General features: G+C 39.8%; 1 protein-coding gene across 1 annotated transcript in view; it reads left to right on the forward strand.

The window, feature by feature from the left end:
• The first annotated feature begins 9,826 nt into the window (after positions 1-9,826).
• The window catches only part of herc2 (HECT and RLD domain containing E3 ubiquitin protein ligase 2), an 81,622-nt gene continuing 70,910 nt past the window's right edge, over positions 9,827-20,538 (forward strand). Inside the window, 8 exon segments of the mRNA XM_034147945.1 lie at positions 9,827-9,898; positions 12,335-12,428; positions 14,088-14,225; positions 16,076-16,298; positions 18,044-18,144; positions 19,642-19,783; positions 19,981-20,085; positions 20,193-20,364. Coding sequence (XP_034003836.1) covers positions 9,827-9,898; positions 12,335-12,428; positions 14,088-14,225; positions 16,076-16,298; positions 18,044-18,144; positions 19,642-19,783; positions 19,981-20,085; positions 20,193-20,364 — 1,047 coding nt within the window.

Below are 20,538 nucleotides of genomic sequence, written 5' to 3' on the forward strand. Positions count from 1 at the left end.
TTAACCTAACCTCCTCACCTATCCTTTTCCTCGTAAAAAATAAAGTTTCAGTTTTTTCCACCGACAATCTAAACCCCCATGTCAGAGACCAGCTTTCAATTTCCGTAATGGCTTCCTGAATCTTACCTACAATATAATTTACATTTCTGCCCCTTTTCCAAATAGCTCCATCATCTGCAAAAAGTGACTTACAGATCCTACTTGTGTATATATATATCATTTATCATGATAGAAAACAAAAGAGGACTAATTACACTCCCCTGTGGGGTTCCATTTTCAACTTCATGCCTTCGAGAATAAGAATTGCCAACTCGGACTCTGATGGCACAGCCAAACAAAAAATCCATAATCCAATTATATACATTACCTCCCAGACCCATAATGTCCAGTTTTATTAATAATCCTTCCTTCCACATCATATCGTAAGCTTTTTCCACATCAAAGAATACAGCTACAACACACTCCTTATTCGCTTGGGCTTTCCTAACTTCAGATTCCAGGCACAGCAGGGGGTCTAAAGTACTCCGCCCTCTTCTAAACCCACTCTGATAAGGAGTCATTAGTTCATTTTTCTCAACGTAGTATGTCAGCCTTTCTGTTATCATTCTTTCCATAACTTTACACAAGTGCGATGTCAGAGCTATAGGTCTATAACTGCCTGGACTAGTTGGATCTTTCCCAGGTTTTCTAATAGGAATAATGACAGACTCTTTCCATATTATTGGCAGCTTCCCTTTCTCCCCAAATCTTATTATACATCTCCAACAGCTTTCCTAATGCAAAATCACTTAATTTGGTCAACATTATATAACATACATTATCTTTCCCAGGAGCAGTCATTTTACACTTACTTAATGCTATTCTCAACTCTTGAATAGAAAAAGGTACATTTACAACACTCTGCGACGAATGTCTTTCTTCATATACATTAGGATGCTCATCTAACACTTCCTGCCTCCTGATCTTACCTTCTTCTGTCAAATTTTCCGAAGAATGAACTTTGACAAAATTTGTAGCTAGAATTTCTGCCTTCTCCATAGCACCAGTGGCAATTTCCCCTCCATTCTCTAACACTGGCAGGCTACTCTGCTGTCTAATTCCCCTCATCTTCTTAATCATTCCCCATACTTTATCTAATGGCGTAGTTCTCCCAATACTTGAACAGAATCCTCTCCAACACTCCCTTTTTGCTGTTTTAACAATTTTCCTTACCTGAGCCTGTGCCTTCTTATATTCTAATAAATTGTGTAATGAATGTGTCTTTCTTAGCTTTCCAAACAGCCTGATTTTGTTTCGGATTGCATCATTACATTCTTTGTTCCACCACGGTACCATCTTAACACATTTACTAAGTTTACCAGTTTTATTCCCAATAGATTGATTAGCGCTTTTAATTATATTTGAAGTAAATTGCTCATTTATATCATCAATACTTCCTGCCATATCAATCTGATCAAATTCATTATCACACAATTTAGCAAACATCTCCCAATTTGCTTTAGAAAAAGTCCATCTCATGATACCGTCTAGCTCAACCACATTACTTATATCAAACTTGATTATAATCGGAAGATGATCACTCCCAATACTGTTATTTGCCAATACTTCCCAACTGCTACCAGAAGCTAATTCACTTGTTACCAGAGTTAGATCGATCGCAGACTCTGTTCCATCTCTAAAATTGAGTCTTGTACCTTGCCCATTATTTAAACAAACTAATTCATTTGCCTCCATTAAGTCCTCCACCACCTGTCCGTTGTAATCTGTTGATCTCCCTCCCCACAATGTATTATGTGCATTAAAATCACCACACCATATTATTTCATTTCCTTGACAAAGACTGTCTAATTCCTCTATTTTGAGTTTATTACATGGATTATAAAAATTCAGGACACTAATATTCCTTTTATTAATCCAAACTTCTACACCCACTATTTCTAAATCATGACTGCTCTTAAATGTTAGCCTACTATAAGACATTATTTCTCTGATAAAGATTGCACATCCCCCTCCCTGACCATCATTTCTATCTTGTCTTATAGCACTATATCCCCCAATAATGAAGTCCAAATGATTCTTCAGCCATGTTTCTTGAATACAAATAACGTCTGGTTTTTCTTTTAACTGATATATATAGGTCTTGAATTCTTGTCCATTTGCAATAAGGCTTCTAGCATTCCACTGCAGAATGAGAAAAACCATCAATCTATTCACTAATCTGTGAATCATCATTATTGGGGGCTAACATATCATGTATCATTTCAACCGTTATATCCTTTATCCCCAAACATTCACCTGCTGCTTCCACTATTGTTTTCAGTCTTGACTGAAAGCTTTCCTTTGCCTGTGGGAGTTTGGGAAAATCTTTTGAAGAGAATATACTTGCTGCTACTTGGGATTTCCTAGCTATGTTTAGTGATACCTTTTCTGTTGCTTCAGAATATGAGACTTTATTTTGCACTTTGTATCTCTGCACCTCCTTGGCCTTTTTCTGCACTTCGCAGCCCTGATACGCACCACTATGTTCCCCACCACAGTTACAACATTTCACCTTAGCACCTGCAGCACAACTACCATATTCATGTTCCCCCGCACATGTTGGACACCTGGGCTTATTTGCTTTGCACTTGTCTGCCACATGCCCAAACCTTTGGCATTTAAAGCACCGCAAAGGTTTAGGGATGAATTCTCTTACTGGAAAGCTCATGCAACCGATCATAATCTTCTGTTGAATTGTTTCTTCAAACTGAAGAAGAACAGACAAACTATCCACTATCTTACCCTGATACCTAGTAGGAAGACGCTTAACTACAGACAATTTCTTTCTTGAGTTCTTCTATGCCGATTTCTATCGGAACTCCACTGATAACTCCAAGTATTTTCCGATTTGCTCCAGGAACATGGCATTTAATTCGAACTTCATTCAGGGTCTTCATTTTCAGTAACTTTTCCTGTTGTTTTGCATTCATCATTTCAACCAACATCCGTCCTTTGCTCAGAAATCTTGCTTGTTTTATTGATCCAATTTCTTTGTGAATCGCTTTAGTCAGGGCCACTGGATAGCTTAGCTGCGGATTGCTCACCAAACTCCACAATCACTTTCCACTCTTCATTCTCAATCCTTTTCTTTACTTTCTTCAATTCATTCTGCGAATCAGATTCACTAAGACTGTCACTTGACATGTCTATCTTCTTTCTTGAAGTCTTTTTCCTTACTTCATTCCATCCTCCTTCTCCTTCAGATGCACTTTCCATATCCTCCTCTCCAGGACTCAAAGACGCCATTCCACCAGCTGCTCTCAATCTCGCACTCACGTCTCTCCTGCACCCCCTGTTTCTACTACCCCCGGCTGCACCATCCCATACTGTACTTTAAAATGTAAAAAAAAAAAAAAAAATAGATGAATACAAAGATAGATAAATAAATAAATTAAAATTAATACAAATAACTGAATAAATAAAATCTACTTTGAAATGTTAACACATATAAAAAAAATAGTGTCTAAAAGCATTTCAATGTTGTATAAAAAATAATCAAATATGTAAATTATTTATTTATTTACATGCTTTCAAATGTTGTGATCCAGTTGAGGGTACAAGTGCTCAGACAATGTAGAAAGCAAAACATTTAGCTTCCTAGCTGTATTCAGGGTTATTTAAAATAAGAGGGGGCAAAACATTTAAATAAATTGGTATACTTGGTATTTATAAAAATCAGAGATAAAGAATGTAGAAAAAAATACAATAAATAGTCCTATAAAATAAGCAGTGGCGTTTTTATATGTACAAAAGTGGTGGGGCACAAAAAACGTAGATGTCTATAAGCTTCTGCAGTGACGTGCAGTGAGGTTCATGGCTGGTGAGGCACTGGCACTGACTCTTCAGGTTTACAAATATTATATTTTGACCTAAACCAAAATATAATATTATTTTCAAAAGCTTTTTTTGTCTGATGCTTCGATTAATTTTAAACAGACAGTTCAACAAAAGGATACCCAAAAAATGTAATTTTATCATTTAAATATTGAATTGTTCTCTCTTAGTAAGATCCCATTTTCAATAAAATTGCGGTCTTACCTTGACTTGAAGATGAATTCCATTTGCCTATCCTTCTGGACAAAAATGTCTATTACTTTTTTGTAAAAGTCCTCCTTATCTTCTTGTAGTTTCAAAAGTCTATCATAAATCTAATCGATTGATTTATGATTCAAAAATTATAAAAGTAGGGTAGACATGTGGATATTATCCGGCTGAACAAAACGTGCATTTATCTAACAGGTACGTTTCCCACAGATCTTATTTCCAGCTATTTTCTAAAATCCTATGGAGAAATCTCATTGCTTTTTTGTCGAGTGAAGCTATGCACAGCATACTTCCGGGTTTTAGGACGCGTCACTGCAGCTCTCTCGTCTCCTCTTCACACACCACACTTTTCGCGGCACACTACTTACAGCCAATCAGCTCTGAATTATGTGAGATGACGTATGGTGGGGATGGCAGCTCAGTGCCCCTATGGTCATTATTTTTTTGCCACACACATTAAATAGGAAAATACTCTGAGCATGCGCAGTGTAGTTTTTCCATTCACCGTTCACTTAGACAGTGAGAGGGAGGGGCATGATCAGGTTTTGTATATAGACTGTATATATAAAGCTCAATAGGCACACACTGTAGACACTAATTAGAAGAACACAGACTAAAACAGCAATGTACAGACAAATCAGATGATTAAACATGATCTTAAAATATATTTTATATTTTTTTTAATTTTTCTTTTTGCATTTTTGTAATCATTATTTGTAATACTTTCTGCTGACACTAGGTGGGGCTGTGCCCATTAGCTAAATAAACATGTGCAAAAATAAATACACTATAATTAAATAAACATCTTAACGTTTAAGATAATATACAACTCTGTAGCATACTGAAACAAATGGGAAATAAATACTCTATAAACAAATTGAAATCTATGAAATATGAAACCCTGTAGCTAAGGAAAACATCATTGAAATATAAACACTAAATACACATCTAAAATGATATGTAAAACGATATGCTATATGTTACTCTGTTGCTCAAATAAATATCTAAAAATATATTAAAACGTGTGACTTTGTTGCTAAGACTGATGTGAAATAAACAGTAAATTCCTTGAGACACAGCGTCACCTAGCGGACATTTTCCATCACTCTTCAAGCCAACCCCGCCCCTCCTAAGTCCCGCCTCCAATAACAAAAAGCGCTCGATTTATAACCAATACCGGTACGAGAGGGCGGAGTACACTCAGTGCCCGACGGATTCAAACCCCGCCTCCCAACGGGCTGTTGCGGTGAGTAAATCCATTGCACTATAGCTCCCCGTTTACCTTATACGTCATTTGTTTCCATGCCTCGTGCCCCAGTCTGCGACCTGTCAATCATGTCCATTATGAACGTCTTGTTAATGCAGCAAAGCAGCTGAAGGGACGAGAATAGCTTGAGAAGACACTGCAGGTAATCTACAAATGTGTTGTTTATATTGACATGTTGCCCATTTTGTTGCTAGAGTTGATCTCATTTGGTTCAGTGTCATATTAGAAGCGTCATCACTTTAGCCTGGATGATGTTTTAACGGTATTAGCTGCAAGCTAACTGGTTAGCCTTGAGCTATAAGCTAATGTGAACTAGCATTATGTGTTGCGTTATTATGAGTAAATGCTGTGTCAGTGTGTGTTATTACCTGTAGGACTGGCGTCTGTTATCCTATATTAACACCATATTGCATTCACAGTATCAAGGTTAACAGAGACTGTGCCCTTGCTAGCATTTAAGCTATGATGGTCTCGTTTTTGTATACATTGGATACATACAACTAGCATTATGTGATATTATGAGCTTGTTCATTCAAAATTCCTTTATTTGGGAAATCTACATTATTACAACAGCAGAAGTATAGTGTAGATAAAGTGAAGAGAAAATACTTGCATATCAAAATGTATTAAGTATGTACAAGCTATTTATAATAAAAAAAAACACAATAAGTATATATTAGCGGATAAGTACACCATGGTAAAAAGTATTGAGAGAAAATAAAGGGTATATTACACATGAGTGTATATTGCACACACATGCTGTGTCAGTGTGTGTTATTACCTGCAGGACCAGTGTCTGATATCCTATATTAACACCATGTTATATTCACAGAATCAATACTAACAGACAGTAGACGGCAGATTATATCTGACTCTGTAGGCTACCAATAATATGGGAAATAAATAGGTCAAAATGTAGGTCAAATAAATACACACACAAGTACAGTTTAACAAACATCCCAAATGATATGAAATGTATAACCATGTAGCTAAAGAAAACCTAAGCCACATATATAGACTAAATAAACATTTACGAACAAAAACATATCTGGCCTTTAACTATAAGAGTGAAGTATGTAAATGAAGCCAATGTGTGATTCTTTATTGACGTCACTATTGAAGAAGAATCACAAGGAGAGTTGAAGAGGTTGATCCTGATGAGTATACCGTTAGATCGTTTTGTGTTCAACAGATACATTCATATACAACTCAGCAATATTCAGATGTAGTTTCTGTATTAAAAGTAAGATTGTTTATTTTAGACTTGGCATTTAAATGGGAGTGATTCAGCCATGTGTTTTTCTATCTGTTTACATGTGGGTTAATATTATGGGTCATGCTGAATTTTCACAGGCTGTTTTAAACTCATTTGTTTGAGGTAATCTTTGTGTCAGTTTTAATCTTAAAAGCGATAGGTGTTGCTAACAAATGTGTGCCCAAAGACTAAGTAGATTAGATTAAGCAGGATAAGGAGCAATTAAATACAGTTTGGATTGGTTTTAAGTCCTACAATCTGGTACTGACATACTTTGTGAAAATATCTAACAGTACAACTTTTAACATCACATAGAAAATCGCAATTTCAAAAATAGTCCAAGTCATAATGTTTGTAAATGAGGAAAATGCTAACATTGTGTTTATATCATGTCTTGTTGAACTGCATGCACAAGCGTACATGTCTTTGATATTATTATTCTTTCATATATATAATACTTAATTGTGCCCCCTGTACTTTCTGAGATATGTTCTTATTTCATTGTTTCAAGGATCACTTACTGTCATTCTGCAGCACAGGGTTAAACAGAGAAATGCTGTTGAAGCTTACTCCATTAATGCTACACAAGAAAATCTTATCTCAAAAATAATTGGCCCTTCATAATGTATATTTGACAGACAGTCTTCTGATATATATCTTCCACTGAACAAAAAGAACAATACAGACAAAACAGAACAACACAGTAGTGCATTTTATGAATTGTGCATCAGGACTAAGGTAAACAGCAGCAACATAAACAACATAATGAAATAGGCCCATTAAGAAAGAAAACATTTTATAACTAACCAGAGGCCTGTACTACGAAGCCGGTTCAACCTAACCTGGATATGTTTGAGTTAGCCGGTTGGCCTAATCCAAAACATACGCGCTCTCGCTAAGCGGTCCTACGACGCTGGTTATCAAGTGGATCGCTCAAGCCAGCCGTGTCCTATCTAGTTAGGTGCGCGTTCACATGAAAGGGGTGGTATTTGGAGCATTCGACCAATCACAAACATGGACAAGCGTACTGACAGCGCAGCGTCATACTTCCTGAATGAAAAGTCAACTATAATATTAGACAAATATGAAGACGTTAAACTTTAAACATCCATGACTTAAACACTTTATCCAGGATAAAAGCCACATAGCTGCACCTGCAAGGTGAATACAGCTGGTAAAAGATAAAGTGTTTGAATGCGTACATTAACAGGTTTATGAAATCACTGCCCCGTCCAAGACACGAGTGGATCTGACTTTAATTACATTTGACTCGAGTGTTTTGTCAACTTAATGTGTTGATTAAAATAATACTTCTGCATACAGTATGTGACACTGTGAGTGTTGCACGGCCAGATACGGCTCAGCTGACTCAGATAAGGAAATATATGATGCATTATGATGTGATATGAATGATAATGGGACACATCGAAGTCTGCACTCACAGTGCCGCGGTCTGTACGTAATGTTACTTTGATCCGGTTACTTATGTTGTGGCAGATATTTAAGTAAGCTTTCCTAATGTTATAATAGTCAGATTGCTCTGAAGATGGGAGGGGATATTCTATTAATGTTCACGTTCACACAGTCGGTGATTTTTGCCGCCCGTCTTTCCTGCAACGGCAGTTTTTCTGTATTTCCTTTCTCCTGTAATATGACTTGATCGCTTTAAGGCGGTGCTTTCACTGAGTTGATCTCTTAGCCTGCAACCTAACCTGCTCCGGACCAGGGGGGTATACTACGAATCTAGTTCAACATATCCTGGATATGTTTTGAGTTATCCGGTTGACTAAATCCAAAAAAAACCCGCTCTCGCTAAATGGTCCTACGACGCTGGCTATCAACTCGATCGCTCAAGCCAGCCGTGTCCTATCTAGTTAGGTGCGCGTTCACATAAAAGGGGTGGTATTTGGAGTGTTCGACCAATCACAAACACGGACAAGCCGTGTACTGACAGCGCAGCGCGTCATATATTTCCTGAATGAAAAGTCAACTAATATTAGACAAATATGAAGACGTTAAACTTTAAACATCCATGACTTAAACACTTTATCCAGGATAAAAGCCACATAGCTGCACCTGCAAGGTGAATACTGCTGGTAAAAGAAAAAGTGTTTGAATACGTTCATTAACAGTTTTATGATATCACTGCCCCGTCCAAGACACGAGTGGATCTGACTTTAATTACATTTGACAAGTGTTTCGTCAACTTAATGTGTTGCTTAAAATAATACTTCTGCATACAGTATGTGACACTGTGAGTGTTGCACGGCCAGATACGGCTCAAGAAGCTGACTCGGATAAGGAAATATATGATACATTATGATGTGATATGATATGAATGATAATGGGACACATCAACGTCTGCACTCACAGTGCCGCGGACTGTAGTTAATGTTACTTTGATCCGGTTACTTATGTTGTGGCAGATATTTAAGTAAGCTTTCTTAACGCTAATGTTATAATAGTCAGATTGCTCTGAAGTTGGGAGGGGATATTCTATTAATTTTCACGTTCACACAGTCGGTGATTTTGGCCGGCCGTCTTTCCTGCAATGGCAGTTTAAACTGTATTTCCTTTCTCCTCCTGTCATATGAATTGATCGCTTTAAACTCCGCACACTGAGCTCTGATTGGTCAGCAGGCAGTGCTTTTATCCTGGAACCTATCCTGCTCTGGAGGCTAGCCGTTCAGAATAAGTTATCTAGCCTGCTAAAAAGTGAACCAGCTTCGTAGGACCGGAAACCCCTGAAGTTAGCTTGCTAAACGAAAATCTTGATTCGTAGTATACCCCCCAGGTTAGCCGCTCAGCATAAGTTACCATGGAGATCTAGCCCGCTAAAAAGAGAACCAGCGTCGTAGGACCGGAAAGCCAGAGTTTTCCCTGAAGTTAGCTCACTAAGCGAAAATCCAGCTTCGTAGTACAGGCCTCAGCACAAAGACTACATTTAGTATGATAAGAAAAACTCCCTTCTCAGAACACTGCTGTTTCAGGCACAAATAGGTTTTATTCATTTCAAAGGAAGCTATAAATATGCCAGGGTAGGAACATGCTAATTTTACCCAACCTCACTTTATTATCAAGGCATTCATTCCCTAAATAATGTCAGTGTATATCATCTGATTCTCCTCTCACTGTAACGTTGTGTCTCAGTTTCCAACAAGCCTCTCTTCTCTTCGTCCTGCAGGTTGGCTGCGCTGGCAGCCAGGAGAGGAGAGGGCAAGATGCCTTCTCCATCTTTCACCCTCGATGCTCAGCTGAGATTCCATGACAAATGGCTGAAGATAGACCTGCAGGTATGTGAACATTAAGGAGGAATCACATGAAAAGAACTGCTTTTTTTTTTAGATGCAGAGGACAGCATGATATTTTGAAGTTTCAGGAAATCTGCATATTATTTGTCATCTTTGCTTCAGTTGAGAGATTGCACGTTTCATCTTTTTCTGCTTTCTAAAACGACTGTGTTGGTCAGTTTATTTTTGGAAGAAGCTCCCTGTGAATGGCTGTCAGTCAGTCTGCGCTGCATTGTGTTTGTGACAAAGTGTAATGATGAATCTCTATCAGCCTTAATGTCACTGATAGTCAATGTTTCATTTTTTCAACACATTGTTCTGTGACACCAGAACGTGAATGCATATCACACTGGAGACCTGCAAGCTGCATCAAGCCTCCTGCACAGATGATGATTGTTTTCCTGTGAGACGTGTATCCTGTAATATTATAGACAGTTAGAGGAATAGGTATTCAAACGGATCTACTGTATGTTGTGGAAAACACTAATGTTGGTTGTAATTATGAGCTCTTTTTATTAATCTCAGTAAACACCACTGTCTCTTTCTACAAAACGAGTGCGGACAGATTTCAAACCGAGCTTGTCTGGACTGAAATCAGTTTTAAATTGGGTGAGGGTGTCATGTTTTTCTCACAGTGCAGAAGACAGCTTCAGTTTTATGTCTCTGGTCTGGTGCCCTCTGTGAGCGAACATGTGGACATTTTAAGATATTGGATCCTTGAAAGCAGGAGTTGGCTTTGGACTCGTGAGTGTTTCTCAGGATCATGACACCCAGTTTTACACAACAGCAGCTGTATCTTTGAGTAAGTTGGGAGGCCGGAGGGAAAGCAGCTATTAAGAACTCTCTGCCTTCATTTATATTTGATATTAGTTTGTGGGTGTAAGGCTTCTGTCCTTGGTTATGGAGACTGCTGCACGACACATTTCCTTTCATGGGTGGAAGACATTGTTGGATCCAAATTGGAAAGACATACAGGGAAATTAGTCGTGTAGAAATGGTTATTTTGTGGTACAATTTGACACAAAAAACAATTTTGGGTGTGATTTTATATTGTGCTGCTTTGATAATAACCTGTGTGTATACTGTATGTAGAGTTTACTAAGAAACCGTGATGAAAAGTATAGTACTTCAGTGCTACTTTATACTATAACTCCACTATATTTCAGTGGGAAATATTGTACTTTTGACTGCACTACAGGTATCTGACAGCTGTTGTTACTTCTAGATTTATAGTAGATATGTACTTTCGTACTCAAGTGAAATTGTGCATGTACACATCTGAGACTGCACCAATCTCTCCATGTTCAACTCACAAATGTAACTATATAAAACTAGATTATAACACCATTATTCTCAGGAGTATTTAGAAAACAAAAATTCAGTACAGCAAACATAGCAGCAGCAGTGGTGGAAGAAGTATTCGGATTATTTACTTCAGTATAAGTACAGATAATATGGTCCTAAAATACTCAAGTAAAAGTCTTGGAAATGTTACTTAAGTAGAAGTGCAGAATTATTATGAGCAAAATGTAATTCAAGTATCAAACGTAAATGTTTTCAGCATACATATTGCCAGTATTATATCATTACAGAATATTATATCATCCAGCTTTTTTTTACGTGTCTTTATGTGTCATTCATGTTGTGTCTTACACAAAAAAATACATTTGAACCTTTCCATGTAAAGTGTCCTTGATTACCTTAAAAAGCGCCCTAGTAATACAATTTAAAATGATTATTAATTTATTTTTATTTTTACTTATAATATAGTTTTATTACACAGAGGTTTTCCTACTTTTTCTTAACTAATGACACATGTGTGAGCACATACTGAACATCTTTTATTTTTTATTAATCAGGGTGTCCGCGGGGTCTTAAAAAGTATTAAAAGTTGATAAATCAATTTAGCGAAAATTAAGGCTATTAAAAAGTATTCAACGGCATTTTCCAAGGTATTAAATGTTGTAGCTTGTTTTCAATAAGTATATAAATTGTCCACAGAAGTTGTATTCTACAGTTTGCCTGAATGTAATCATTGCGTAGGTGTGTAGTGTGGTTCTGTGTAGTTTATTTATGGCATCCCGTTGGATTTGACGTCATCTGAACAGGACATCGCACGCTCACTGCTTGATAGCGCGCAAAGGACCGTTTACGCCGGTTGTTAAACAACATCGTTATGGGGAAATGCAAGTTCGCGTCCAAATGGTTGGAAGATAAGGAGGAAGGACAATCAATACTGTATATAGTCAATGTGAGGTAAAGTGTGTCGCCAATGTAACCGGTTAAAACTCCAAGTGGCGATGAGGTCTTCAAATGTATGGAAAGGGTCTTAAAAAAGGTCTTAAAAGGTCTTACATTTGACTTCAGGATTCCTGCATATACCCTGATAATACATGTGCTGCGTTGCTGATTTTCGGTGTCTCTCTCTGTCTTTGTCAGCGGGCGTTCTCTCCGGAGGGTCTGAGTGAGATGTGGAATGAAATGGTGAAAGACGAGGAGATAACGTTCAGCGGAGAAGAGTCCGCTCACACAGGTATGTCTCACGGAGGTTTCAACATTCACCCTCCATGTTGTTTACCAATCCACACATGGCTGCTGTTTGTGACGGCACGGTACATTTGTACACACTGTCTAGGGATGATACATAAGCTGCTGACAGCGTTGGCATTTTAAAGGTTCAACGGGTAAATCCAAGTCACCTGATCCTTAGAATTAGCGGGCAGCATTTCCCCTCAGCTTCAGGGTTCATACTGTCATCTACTCATTTACAGCAAAGGAAGAATACGTAGAACTGGTCAAAATAAAATTAACATTGCTATTTTATAAACTTTAAGGGGGGGGGGTTGTGGCCTAAGCTAAAGTTAGTGTTATTGAGCCGCTGACCCTAGACTGGAGTGTTGTGTACACTTGTATATATAGATTGTGTAACCGTTTTTATTACTTGTCTGAAACCAAAGCATCAGAAGCGGGAAAACAAGTCGCACCTTTGGATCCTTTTTTAGTAGATATCTCTTCAAAACAGTACTTTGACATGACATCAACACCGTTCTATACAACAGTTATATAGTTAGATCAGTTATAATCCTCTCAGAAAGAGGCCCTTCTCCCCAACAACTAAGTTAACCCCTCCCTTGTAGCTCTCCCACCTCCTGCACATCAACACACCCATCCGCACTCTCAGGTCTTCTGCTTCCCTCCACCTCACTGCACCCCCCTTCCGTTTAACCACCATGGGGTCTAGAGCCTTCAGCCGCTCTGCACCCCGCCTCTGGAACTCCCTCCCACCTGACATCCGCGACACTGACTCTCTCCCCGTTTTCAAATCACGTCTCAAAAACATATCGCTTCACACTCGCATATCCACCCTGACCATTATCCATCACACATCCTCCGTTTTATTTTTTAAATGTTTTATATACTGCATTGTCTTGTTTATGTTTCTTATGCTGGTGTTATGTATCATGTTTTTTGTGTGTTTGTACGGCAACCTTGAGAGCCTTGAAAGGCGTCTATATAAAATTAATGAATTATTATTATTAACTTAAAGTACATTTGGCTGTTGAAGAGGCCCTGTTGTGCGTTTGGGGGTTGTCCCTTTCCTGTAGTGTGTTATATAGGTTTGTGTGCATGTAAATGGTCTGCAAAGGCTAAAATCTCCCACGCTACCCCCCCCCATAATCAGCATAATAAGTCGTCTTTATTTCATTGTGTGTGCGTTGTTGTGTACATTCGTGTGACCATTGAACGATGGTTTGATTCAAAATCCTCAATAGCCTTGAAGTTAAAGGTGGGGTAGGTAATTCACTTCAGAAACACTTTTTGTTATATTCCATGGAATGCTCTTAACATCCCGATAGCAATGAATACATGAAATGCTTTGACAATAAATACATAAAAAAATGTCATCTGTGGAAGCCGTGGCGCTGTAAAAAGCACGACCAATCATCTGAGCCGGCCCGGCTAAAATAACTGGATGGCCTACCTGCCTGTCAGCTTTCCATCTCGTGCACAAACTTATCTCGTGCCCTCATTGGTCATGTGCGCGTTCGTGTGTGTTGGAGGAGGGGCTCTGTAAGGAAGTGGCAGATTTTTAACGGTTGTGTATTTTCAAATTCTAGCACACTCGAGCTGGTTCCTCCATTTCTTACCTACCCTACCTTTAATGTCAGATATTTGTTCTTGATCGTTTCAGAGGATTGCACAGGACTGGACTGCTTTGGAACTCAGAAAAAAGATGAACCCAACGACAAAGAGAAGAAAGAGGAGGAGGAGACGTCTACCTCCGTGCATCACTCCATCATCGAGACCTGGGACTGGGGCCGGCAGCCAAGTAGGAAGGCCACCAATACAAATAGAAATAGAAACATCACACTATGTCCTCCTGCTACTACGACTCTGGCTGTTTTACGCCTTTCTGTTTCCAACTGGGGTAATGAATACCACGCTGGGAGCTTTCACAACACGTAGATGAGGACTAGATACTGACCGTTTCAACACACCGCTCTGTGTTTATCAGTTTCACTGCTGATGAGTGCATGTCCTGCTGGCTGGCACGTGAGATGTGGAAACTGTGAAACGATCACTCTGTCTGCAGGCCTGAGGGGGTCTTTTTTACCTCGCAGTGTAATCTGGGGAGGCGTTACAATGCGGTCAGCAGAAGGGTAGCATCCAGCGTAACATGGCCTTTAAATAATACCTTTTTTGCAATACACTGAATATTCTAGTAGTCCCTGCAACATGTGTCGTGCAAAAAGCGGGAAATCACGTGTACTGTACAACCTGGCATTTGTAACCAAATCTATACAAAAACCTTATTTAACAAGTTTCAGAATGTTTTAATAATTTACATTTTACAATATTTCAACATAAACGCCTTTTCAAATATCCAAACCCAACACATATATCATAGTCTCTCCCCGAGGTGTTGACTTGTTGTCGGGGTGGGACAGTGTCATGCTGGGGGGAGATAAGCTGAGGCTGGGGGTACAGAGGGGGAGGTACATGCTCAGTGGATACAGGCTGTGCTAGTACACAGAGGCTAGTCACCAATGGGGTGTTTTTTGATCGAGTGAAGCAGGAAGTCATTCTGGTCTGATGTTCAGTGTAACTTGATCTCTGAACGGTTGCTATAGTTAGAACTGTAAACGTCTTCTTTTCCATATCTTTGTTCAAATATCTGGAATATTATGATATAAGAAGTTCAAGCCCACATGTTGTTTTATAAGAAATACCATCACCTCACCTGGTGCTTTAAGCTGCCTTCAAAATAAAACCATAACATCTTCTTTATTAAATAAAAAGAATTACTTGATAATGATTAATTTACAATAAACAAAAACCGCAAGAAAAATACATGTTTAAATAATCTAATCAATTAGTAGCTCCAACCTTTTAACTTTGCAAAATACTGGACTTTTACGGGACATTCGGTTGTTGTGAATTAAGCTTTTTTTCCGTCCAGTCCAATGTGTTGACTTCTCTCTTCATTGGTGGATCTTTTTGAAAGAGTTAATTAACCCCTTCACATTTGGCATTATCCAGGGCAAGCTAATTTTACCATGGGTAATTTATAATAAGTCCTGCGGTACATATCTGTCCTGACAGAGGAGCACAGCTGACCTCCGGCCGGTCTTCATGAAGCTTAAGTGGATTCAGAGCGGCTATTTTAACTCGTCTCATCTTCCCTGCAGCACTGCTGTATGAAATCGTGACGAAGCATGTCTTCTCTTGAACAACATCACAACAAAGGGGCTGATTGTGAGAGTGCAGAAAATATTGAATGGGGGGGGATTTTTTATTTACTTATTTAGAAACAGAGTACAAGTTGCCTTAATAAGCTCTAAAGGTCATGAGATCCTTTCTGTAAACTGTGTGTGTGTGTGTGTGTGTGTGTGTGTGTGTGTGTGTGTGTGTGTGTGTGTGTGTGTGTGTGTGTGTGTGTGTGTGTGTGTGTGTGTGTGTGTGTGTGTGTGTGTGTGTGTGTGTGTGTTGTGTGTGTGTGTGTGTGTTGTGGTGTGTGTGTGTGTGTGTGTGTGTGTGTGTGTGTGTGTGTGTGTGTGTGTGTGTGTGTGTCGTGTGTGTGTGTGTGTGTGTGTGTGTGTGTGTGTGTGTGTGTGTGTGTGTGTGTGTGTGTGTGTGTGTGTGTGTGTGTGTGTGTGTGTGTGTTCTCCCTGGTTGCAGGTGAGACGGAGCTGAAGGACTGTCTGCTGGTGCTGGTGGACGATCAGCAGAAGCTCTCGGCTCAGATGGCTAAGAGCACTCTGTCTGCTCAGCGGCTCCGGCAGCGACTCGTCATCCTGGAGCGATACCTCATCTCTCTGAGCCACAGCATGATGGAGGAGAAGTACAAGGTCCGCTGGAAGGGGCCGCCCAGCCCCCCCCTGGCCGCCGCCGACAATAAAAGGTAATGGTAATTGTGCGGAGTTAGATGAGCCAGAGGAAGGACTGTGAGTGTGCATGAGGACAGAGCGTTGTGTAATGTGGAAGAAACCACGCTCAGGTTTTCATTTGGACCTTAAGGTAGATTTGGTTTGCAGTTAAAAGACAAGGCCTCCATTGTGACACACGTTTTAAAACAACACAGACTAATCTTTAAAAAGGTACCTCATTAAGTTTTTATTAACTGTGCAGCCCTAGACTGGTGAGTGAGTGTGCTTGTGCCTCTACAGCACATGTGTCAAACTCAAGGCCCGGGGGCCAAATCAGGCCCTTGGTGGATTTAATTTCGGCCCGCAGGATAATGTTTAATTACTATTAGATCTGACCCGCCGGTATATTGCACGCACACCTTCACTCAATCCTGAGGGTCTCCTCAGCTCAGAGCCTGACCCCAAACATTGATGAACTTGCACCCAAGATGAGATGCCAAGTATCTGGCTTGAACTAGCATCACAGAGCAGCACACTGAGTTTAATGGATGTTTCCTTCTGCACTTTTTTTCTCACGACAACAGGGCGTGTTTGGGTTTTCTTTGAGGGAAATAGTTTTGTTGAAGCTGTTGTTGGCCTGTGGAAAAATGTAATCATAAGAAATGACTCCGGAAAAGCTGCAGATAGAGCCATAAGAAATGAATGCAACTGATTATTTAATGTTGTTTTTATAGGCAATAATTTAAGCTTTGTTAGTTCCAGGTTTAATATGTGCAATAAGTTCATTTCAACAAGTCCTGCAATAAACATTGAACCAGTCCGGCCCTCGACTAGTACCTATTTTTTTATTTTGGCCCACTGTGTATTTGAGTTTGACACCCCTGCTCTACAGTATATAGTTGTGAGGGCTGTACTTATTTTTATTTAAAATGTATATCCATTTTAAAGCATCTATTGAGGTTTTTTCGATAAAGCTCTGAATGTATTTGACACACATTTTGTATAGCTTTACAATATATCTAAACGTGTATATTAAAGCTGGTTCACTGCTGGTTGTTTTGTATGTGTTTGGCCATCAAGAAATGTTATAATTAGTTGGCATTTTGCAAGTTTATTTTAAACAATTGTGCTCTTCAAGCTTCAAACTATTCAGTACAGCCCCAGAAGCTCTCTTGGAAAGCTGTAGATTAAACCAGTCCAGTAAAAACAACAGTTTGTAATGGTAAGCATTTCCACTGCAGCGCGTAGCACGGTTTAAGCGTGCCGTGCCAAACCCGGCCCGTTTTTTTGTTGCGTTTCCACTAGGGCTAGTTCCGGCTCAGGGCTACCTTTTCACAGTTTTTCTGGCTCTCCAAAATCGTGGTTCTTTCCGGGCCAAAACAGGGCTGAATATGTCTGTGGTTGTTTAACTTTTGTCTAGTTTCTGAACAGATATGAGCTGTGAGCTCTGAGTGCTAACAGCTAACGGCTGATGTTTGGTTTTGTGGTTCGCATTGAAGATGACGTCACGGCTCCGCCTACACTGCGTTACTATAGTTACTGCCCCAGCTACTAAACTGTAATGGAAACGCAGCATAAAGTGAGCCGGGCCTACCAAGGCCTAACTATACCGTACTAAGCAGTGCGAGGCCCTGCAGTGGAAATGCGCCATTATACTGTGTATACATAACTTGCAGGCTTGTTTGAGTTAAAGCCTACAGCCTGGTATCAAGCGCTCACTTTGTTTTCCTCTTCTTCACCCTCTCATGTTAATCTCTGTGTGTTCTGCTCTGTTTTTCAGCACTCGTCCTGCCAGTAAAGGAGTTGAAGGTTTGGCCAGAGTTGGCTCCAGAGCCGCTCTCTCCTTCGCCTTCGCTTTCCTGCGCCGCGCCTGGAGGTCAGGTAAGAGTTTCCTGCCTGTGAAGAAGTGCTGTCTCTGTTAGAGCCGCTGATAGCTGCTGTCAGAGTGATGGGGCGTCACTACACAGCTGTGGATTTACATCTTGCACCATGTGACACGATGCTCATAGTAAACAACCCAACATGTTTCTCAATGCTATGTTTGTAGCCTGAGCTCGTGATATCAGATAGATGAAGGACTGCTGGGGTTGAGGGCTGAACAACATGGGGAATTATCTTATTGCATTAGTTTGAACCGTAATGACGACTGCATTGAAGCATTCAAACATTTTCTTTTTGAGTCCTGAGATAAAAGACAGAATTCTGATTTCTTTTTCTGAAAAAGGTAATCATTTAAGACAAAAACAAATGTTTTCATTTTTTTTATGTACATTTTTATTAGATTTTTCAGATTTTTCCATTTGTTTTCTGAAAAAACTGAAAAATTAGATTAAAGTCAGATTTATTTAATTGTAATTCAGATGATTTATTTATGATTTATTACATACATATTTATATATATTTATTTTAATTGTATTTCCTATATTTAATTTGATTGTAAAATAAAAAGTGAATCCCCCAGTATAAGTGAAGGCAACAAAAAAAGCAGCAGTGTTTAAAAGTTCTTCCTGTTAGCATGTTAGCATGTTAGCTCTGCAGATGTAGAATGTGGTCTGATGTGAAGAGAGCTGCCGGTCCTCAGGGACTGGGTGGGAACAAAAGAGCCTGTCTGCTCTCTGTCTCTGAAGCCTTCCTGTAACATGAGCAACACACACACACACACACACTCACACTCACACTCACACTCACACTCACACTCACACTCACACTCACACTCACACTCACACTCACACTCACACTCACACTCACACTCACACACACACACGCTCTATTCCTAGCACACAGTAGGTCAGAGCGGTGTAGTTTTTAATTCACCCACCGCCCAAATCTTAGACATTAAGATTTTAGAGTTTCTTCAAGTGCAATAAGGATAGGGCTCGTTTGATCTCATTAGTGACCTGTTCTTTTAAGATTAATGTTTGTAAATGCATGCATGGATTAACCCATATCATCAATAGGGATGTACTGGATGTGATTTTATTGAATTAAAATCCAAATTAAGCTTAACATGTCTATTTCTATTTTTAAAAGATTATCACTCTTTTTTCTAACTAGAACATTTACATAAAGTGATTTATAAGATTAAATAGACGTTTTATTCCGATGGTTATATGAATGTATGGTGCTCTTTTAGATTATATTACATTGCATTTAGCTGACGCTCTTAGATTGCTGCAAGTCGGGAAAGCCATTGCATTAAATGCTTTTTAATGTTATGCAAACATGTGAGTTTACTGTAAACTGAACCACTGTGTGCCCTCCTTTTGCGCTCATGCTGGGTTTGACAAATTGTACATTTCAGATGTTTTCACCCCTCTTTGTGGGGTAATCTGACCACTGTGCCTCGTATAAAACAGAAGAGTGTTTGGTGTGTTTCAGGGGACGATGCAGACCTCTGCAGTGAGCTGCTGCAGGAGTCTCTGGACGCCCTGCGAGCGCTGCCTGAAGCCACGCTGTTCGACGAGGGGACCGTATCATCCGTGTGGCTGGAAGTCGTCGAGAGGGCCACCAAATTCCTCAGGTTCGTTATTTGCTCCTCAATCTCTTCAGCTTGTGTTAACCACAGACCTTATTTCAGACTAACAACCAAAAACACATTCAGAAAACCATTGACTTCCAGATGAGGGAACAGAAAGTCCTAAAATGCTGAATGGTATTTGGATTTTAGGACTCTTTTGTAAGATGTGTTTGATAATCTTTTGTGTTTCTCATGTGTAGTGACGTACATGGGAGTGCCAGCACCAAAGGCAACATTCCTCTGCAGGATCAGCACCTGGCGCTGGCCATCCTGCTGGAGCTGGCTGTGCAGAGGGGCACCCTGAGGTAACCTTCAACACCTTGAACACCTTTAAACCCGCTCACATGCCTCTGCTGACACCCTGCTGAAGTGCTCACTCTCTCTGTGTGTGTGTGTGTGTGTGTGTGTGCAGTCAGCTGCTGTCTGCTGTTCTGCTGCTGCTGCGCCTGTGGGAAAGCGGCACCAGAGAGATGGATAACGAGCGCTCCACCCAGGGAACCAGCGCCCCCCTGCTGCCCCTCCTGCAGCGCCTTCACAACATCCACAGCAGCAAGGAGGAGCCCGTCGCTGAAGAGGAGGCTGAGGTAATATCTCCTCTCTGAAACAGCTGTCTCATTAGCAGTACAGTTAGACACCGAAGGGATGTTAGAAATGGAACAAACTCATTTTAATGCCACTTAAAGGTGGGGTAGGTAATTCACTTCAGAAACACTTTTTGTTATATTCAATGCTTTGACAATAAATATATACAAATATTT

This window comes from Trematomus bernacchii, unplaced genomic scaffold (genome assembly GCF_902827165.1).
Source record: "Trematomus bernacchii unplaced genomic scaffold, fTreBer1.1, whole genome shotgun sequence".
Taxonomy (NCBI): Eukaryota; Metazoa; Chordata; class Actinopteri; order Perciformes; family Nototheniidae; genus Trematomus; species Trematomus bernacchii.